At 30.7% G+C, this 7,290-nt stretch overlaps 1 protein-coding gene across 1 annotated transcript; it reads left to right on the top strand.

The window, feature by feature from the left end:
- Nucleotides 1-637: 637 nt before the first annotated feature.
- Nucleotides 638-1,730, top strand: LOC105798392 (BAG family molecular chaperone regulator 2). The gene is made up of 2 exons (XM_012628437.2): nt 638-1,075; nt 1,182-1,730. Exons 1-2 carry the CDS (start codon nt 811-813, stop codon nt 1,409-1,411), a joined length of 495 nt encoding a protein of 164 aa, XP_012483891.1. The 5' UTR covers nt 638-810; the 3' UTR covers nt 1,412-1,730.
- Nucleotides 1,731-7,290: the final 5,560 nt, after the last annotated feature.

Genomic DNA, 7,290 nt, shown 5'->3' with positions numbered 1-7,290 from the left:
AATTTGTTAGTTTTTAAAGTACAATGATCAAATTATGATAAATTAGAGGATTTACTTCTTAATTTTTGTAAAGTAGAATGATGAAAATTAAAATTTATATCAAAGTGGATATGCTAATAACTATGATAAAATTATATATTGGCCTCTAAAATAATTATTATTCAATTCCGACCCTAATTTTTTAATTTCTCCTCTGAATGGCATTGAAAAATAATGTTTGAGGCTTTAAAAAATCCTTATCAAAAGAATAAAAATAAAATTAATAAAAATAAATTATACCAAATTAAAATATAACAAATACATATCCAAATTAAATATATCATAGAGACAAAAAATCATAATAAAATATCAAAAATGGTTTCAAATAAGTTTAATCCCAATTGAATAGATCATAAAAATAATAAGTTCCCTAAAGTCATCCAAGGAAAAAAAGAACTTCCATCCAATCCATTAATTTTATGAGCAAAAATTGTCAGCCGACACTGTTTATGATTGAGTGTTTTTGGCCCGCCAATCAAGCAAGCATGTCCATGGCAACCACGCCCCATGTGCTTTAGCCTCCCATAAAAGCAGCAAACGAAACCCACGTCCATATTATAACTCTCGCCATTTGTCTTCTTCTCATTTATCTTTCATTTTTGGCCAATGCATTTTAGCCTTAGGTGGCTTTCTTTTTTCTTTTTTTAATTCACTTCTTTTCTTCCCCTCAACCTATGCTTTCCCACTATTATATAATACCTGCTTCATCTTTTGTTGGAGAGACATTGATAGCTAGTGATCAGCCTGGGGAAAGAAAGGGCAAAAACACAAATGATGAAGTTGAAGTCAAAGAGGTTTGGCAGAGGCACCTTTAAGTTTGGCAATGGTGGAAATAGTGTAAAAGGTGGTGAAAAGAGATGCGGAAACAATGATAATACTATTATAAGTGAAATCAAATGGGAACTTAGGCCTGGTGGGATGCTTGTTCAAAAGAGAGAAACCAGTGGTTCAAGTGTTGGAGAAGGGATGATCACTGTTAGAGTCTCAACTGTTTCTGAATGCCATGATGTTTCCATTGAATCAACTTCCACTTTTGGTAAGCCCTTCTTATATACCTTCAACATATACCTCATTTTTTTTAAAAATCCTGGATTAAGATTTTGAATTTTTAGTCCTAAAAAAATCTTGGGAAAATTTCCCAGGGGAATTGAAGATGATTTTGTCATTGATAACAAGCTTGGAGCCAAGAGAGCAAAGGCTATTATTCAAAGGGAAAGAAAGGGAAGATGATGAATATTTACACATGGTTGGGGTCAAAGACAAAGATAAAGTGCTTTTGCTTGAAGATCCAGCCATTAAGGAAATGAAGAAGCTTCATAGATTGGCAGGAACCCAACAAATTGGCACTCCATATTGCACCATAAGTGTATGACTCTGATTAAAAACAACCAAAATATTTCTACTCACTAACCGCCAAGAAAGTGCTAAATTTATGGGTGAAAGTATCTTTTTCAATGTTTCACTTTGATTAGATTAGGGACTTGGGTTGTATTAAAAAGCTACATATAATTCAATAGGAAAGTGAGATGCATTGCCACATAGTTTTCCATAGTTTAATATGGTTATAGCTAACGACCAGAGTAGCTATACGTCGGTATTTAAGGTCTAGGATTCAAGTTCTGAAAATGACATCTCTTTCCTCGTTTGTAATGATTTTATTATAAAAATATGTTATTTCTAATTTTATGTAATACTTTTACTTACATTTCTCTTACTCTTCATAGTTATTTAAGTTCAATTCGATTATTATCAAATAAAATCTAAACTATCAAGCAAGTTAAATTTTGAATTTGATTCAAGCAACTTACGAGCCTAATTGAAATATTTTTTTAATTATCATCGAAACTCCAATTTAAACTCAGGCATAAATAATGGAGCAGTATGTAAATACTAGGTACACAAGCCTAATCTATGGTCAAGAAATTCAATTTTTATATTGAATTGATATTAAACTGCTTTAAATTTTGAATTCAACTCAATTACAAGCATCCTGTGAATTGTATAAAAAGATCATCAAAATTAAGGAGAAGAAGACTTAAAGTGAGAAAGTTTGAAGGACGAAGAGGTGGCAGTTGATGGGTTAACTAGTGCATCTAAGGCAAAAGTTAGATCCTAAAAAATAATTTCAATGAAAGGGGAAACATTTTATATTCAAAAGTCATTCCTAGATTATATACTTGCACGCCTAAACACATATGGTCCCATGACAGGTTTTGCACATTCCTTGTGTTTAAAAGCAAATCTGCTACTTTGAGAAAACTTTCAATTCTGTAATCTATAACTGGCCAACACAATTATTCCTTACATTGATTTGTTTCAACTCAAAACAGAATTCCGCAGGTTGACTTTTTTAATTTTCCACATTCATTTAAATTTAACTCTTAATTGAGTCTTAATTCGATTGATATGGTTATTGTTGCCAATGTAGGAAGACGTGGATTCGAGTACATTGAAGCGCATTACCCTCCTATTTATGAGTTGAGGAGGGACTATAACTAATTTAAAATATTGTATAAAAAAATAGCATAACCTATAATAAGATTAATAAAAATAAAATTGAAACTCATCCATTCAATCCCATACCCATTTAATTGTACAAGTTAAACTAAAAAATTAAAGAGTTGGTAAAAAAATTGAAAACTAATAAAATTAGATTTTTAATTATTAATTTTGAAAATATTTTTAACAAAAATATCAGATCAGTAGTTGAACTGATCTACTAATTCTCAGTTCGATCAATCCAAGCCGTTCAAAAGAAATAAATTATTTAAAATTAAAAAATAATTACTAAAAATTTATAAAAATCGGCTCAACAAATTTGTACCGGTTCACGGATCAATCGATTTTATACCTCTTATCGAATTGTGCCTCAATCAATTCCTAATCCAACCGATAAATTCGATCTGGTTTAAACAATACTGCTTTTTCTTCATTTTTATCTTAAATTTTTTTATAAATATTTTGTTGTTGTTATGGAAATTGAGGGCACTTTACATGTTGTGGATGAATAGATACATAAAGGATAATTAGTATGCTTTTATGAAATTCATGTATTTATATGGTACATGGTATGTACGTTACATTGGACATATTTTGTCAAATCTTGTAAGTTTAAATTCATACCCCATGAGATCTTTGAAAGAAATGATCTGACATGAATACTTTCATGCATCTTAATGCTACGATGATTTGTGATAGTAGAAAATTAAGGGTGAGTTTAGATGGGCGCTGTTTTTATACGGTTAATGTAAAAATAGCGGTGACAATGAGATTAGATATTGTAGCATGAAATAAAAAGTAAGCTAAACGCATCTCACCGCATTGTCTGTCTAAACCCACTATAAGTATCTTTGAAATAATTTAAAGGAATAATATGAACACAAAAATCATTAATTTTTCCAAAAGCTTATTATAATTTAATACATTTAAGATGGTAAGACTTCAAATTTTAAGTGAAAATATATTAACCTTATTTACAATATGAATTTATATTGTCAATTTTATTCGACTAATTTAATCTTTGTTCTGAAGTGAATGTAGCATTTTTTAAGTTCATAAAAAATCTAAGAGGTCATGATAATAAAAAAAGTATTGAATTGGTGATTTTATCTTTGGAATTAACAAAATATTTTCTATAGGAATGATAGTAATAGTCATTGGTCTCAAATACGTATCATTCCAAAACCATTTAAATGATCTTTACATGACACTAAAATATTATTTGTCTCAACTTATTGATTCTTTTATGGTAATCAATCTTTTGAAAATTTGATTTTGATGTTTCTAATCCCTTTCATAGACCATTGTGAAAATTGTGAAAAAAAATGATCTCTTTCATTAAATTTAAAATATATTTATATTTATGTTCTCACATATTATATGACTAAATATGTCATGCATATTTTATGTTTATTATCTATTTCTATTTCTTAAAATGATGTATTTTGCCAAAAAAAGTTTGATATTATGAAGGGTGACATCATACTACTCAAATAGTTCTTCATGATAAAAATATATCTTACAGATAAGGTAACACCACAAAATTTTTATTTGGCATGTGGTGCCATGTCGATGTCGAATAAGTAAATTTATAAGAACATTTAGAAAAAAAAGGCCAGGAAAAGGATTATCATGAGAATAAAGTTGATTTTGGATTTGGAAATTAATGCAAAGAATTTCAAAAAAATGAAAATATGGAAAAAAAGGACCAAATTATAAATTTTGAAAATTTTAAAGACTAAAGTGCAAATTTGACCGAAATGGAAAAATGAACTATTATTGATTATTTGGAATGGAAACATATGGAATTATATGTTAGTGTGGTAAAATCACTTTTGGACTAAATTGGAAGAAATTCAAAAGTATAGGGACTAAATTGTAGATTTTCCAATTCTATTGAGAGAAGGAAAATGATGTATTTTCAATATCTATGTATGTATATTAAATATTATAAGTGAATTATGAGATTTGAGATTGATAATTACCTATTATTGGGAAGAAATTGTATAAAAAGTTTAAAATAGGCAAAATGGTTATTTTGACGTAAATGGAAATTTGGTAATTTCTAAAGTATTTTATGATGGAAATACTATTTGAGTAAGAACCTTCATGCAATAGTCCACATGGGCTATCTTTCAAGCAAGAGTCTGCATAGACTATCTCTTAAGCAAGAGTCTGCATGGACTATCTCTCAAGCAAGAGTCCGCATGAACTAATTGAAGAATATGAATTCTCAAGTCTAAGTCGTCAAGGTATATTTCCGTGAATCTAATTCCACCAAGAATGAGTTCGCATGCACAAATTCGCATATACAAATTTGCATGTATGAATCTGTATCTATAAATTCACATGTATGAATCCGTATATATGAATCCACATGTATGAAATCAATACATATGCGCAAGCGAAATCATCCCAAAAGATATACTAGTGCACGAACAATGAAAGTGAAGAACCGAGTCAATGCGTAGAAAAGGGCCAATTTGCAAGTTGTACCAATGTGAATGATGTCAAGTGTGCACCTAGAAGACGTGCAATCTGACCTCATGCAAGTGATGTCAAACATGAGACCCGGCCATTGAAGTCATATCATACGATAATATCTCTATCGGGTGTGTTATATTAAAAGCTCACCAAGTTCATTTTAAACTTACCTAGCTTCTTATTATGCTTTTCACGTAAATTAGGCTATACGAGACACTGGAAAGGGATTAAGCTAGAATCTTTCTAGCCTGTGTGAGCTTGTTCCTTTCATTTGTAACATGCATATAGTGGGGGAGACCTGTTGGCTGAGCCTCAAGATCATAAATTTTTGTAACGAAGTTTGAACAATATTGTAGTTTTACAACATAGGTTGATTGTTTCAATTTAACGAAATTATTATTGTTAATCATCATTAGTTCACATGTTAAAGTCTCAAACTAGAAATTAGCATTATTGTAACATCTCCGGTTTGGCTAGTCGATTGGCTGAACGATTGGGATGCTCCTATAACAGCCTGTTTTTCAGTAGTATCAGAAATAATAGTTTCAAGACCACAAATTTGATGAGTAAGTTCGTATAATTTGTATTTAAATTATACGAGTCAATAATAATTTTATATTGAATTTTGATTTAACTAATTGAATTAAAAGTTAATATAAGTAGTTCGGTTCAAAAGTAAAGTGGTTATTCAAAACAAGGTATTAAGACCTCATTTTCATAATTTAGGTTCGTAAATATTTTTATTAAATATTTACAGAGTCGTAATATAGGTGAATTGAAGTTTGGTTAGGTAATTTTGATGATTGATTGCTTAATTAAGGTAAAAGGATTAAATTGTAAAAGAGGTAAAAGTTAATCTCTATAGATTTAAAATGCTAAAAGACCAAAATGGTAATTAAACCATGGTCAAAAAGTCCAAGCAGTGTTGACATGATTAAATAAACTAACTTTTGGGCTATTTTCTCATTTAGTCCTAATTAGTTTAGGGTTAAATTGAGATTAAGTTTGTTTAGTTGGACTTTAATATAATTGAAGGAATAATTGTGCAATTAAACCCTTCTTGAATGGTAAATATACCATAGGTGATGATTGTGGAAGGTAATGGGCTTGAAATTGTTAAAATTGAATGGAAATTAAAATGGTAAAATGGTAATTGGATAATTAAACATAATGTAAATAAAATAAAAGCTAAATAAACTATCATCTTTTAGATTTTCTTCTTGCAAAAACCGTATAGCCATGGGAGAAGGGAGAAGAAAATTTCAGCCAACTAGGGTCCTTCGATTTAGGAGCTCCTAAATGAGTGAAAAACCGAGGAAAAGAGAAAATTACCAAATAGCCCTTATACTTTGTCGTTGCTGTAGTTTAGTTTAGTAAGTTTATATGATTTAATTTTAGTACATTTTAAGTGTATTATATGAACCTAATTGCATAAATCTTGGATTATATTGATGTGTGTAATTGAAAATGGAAATAATGAATTGACACAATGTTGACCACTGACTGAGCTACTCTGGACCGTTACTGCATGTAACACCCCTAACCTGTATTCGTCGCCAGAACATGGTTACAGAGCATTATCGGAATTTACAAAACAAATAAACAAATATTTCATATCATATAGCATTCATATCAGAAACAAATCAAAATCAAGCATAATGTCCCTTATGTGAGCCCTCGAGGCCCAAAATACATATTAGAAACAAGTCGGGACTAAATCGGGTACTTAAAGAATTTTTCAGAAAATATAAATTTTTCAAAGGTGCAGGAGACACACGCTTGTGTAGCCAGGCTATGTGTCTCACATGGTCAAGAGACACGCCCGTGTCTCAAGCCGTGTGGGCATTCGAAATAGGGACACACGGTCGTGTCCCAGCCAGTGTCCAAACTTATGAGCTCTCTGACTTGGGTCACACGGCCAAGCCACACGCCCATGTGCGAGGCCGTGTGAGCATTCTATTTTGTGCTAATTTAAGATACAGGGGACACACGGTCATGACGCACGGCCGCCCATGTGGACAAAAATAGGTCATTTTCCTAATCATATTTCTCACCCAATTTGTCATCCACCTAAATCAACATTTTTGGACATCATCAAGCCATAACAAATCAACCAAAACAAGTCAAAATCATGTCTTAAACATAATATATTACCACATACAACCAATGTGCTCTTAGGCACCTTAAATGACAATTTAAAGACATGTCAACCAAATATTCATATTTATCTAGATAACCAAATGCATATATATACATAATCAAACTCAC

Source organism: Gossypium raimondii, chromosome 9 (genome assembly GCF_025698545.1).
Source record: "Gossypium raimondii isolate GPD5lz chromosome 9, ASM2569854v1, whole genome shotgun sequence".
NCBI lineage: Eukaryota > Viridiplantae > Streptophyta > Magnoliopsida > Malvales > Malvaceae > Gossypium > Gossypium raimondii.
This window is presented reverse-complemented; position numbering and strand designations above follow the sequence as displayed.

Bases quoted from the DNA above. Each gene is read 5' to 3' on its own strand.
- LOC105798392 (XM_012628437.2), top strand. From the start codon at position 811: ATGATGAAGTTGAAGTCAAAGAGGTTTGGCAGAGGCACCTTTAAGTTT. The intron at 1,076-1,181 runs GTAAGCCCTTCT...AAAATTTCCCAG, and splicing joins TGAATCAACTTCCACTTTTG to GGGAATTGAAGATGATTTTG.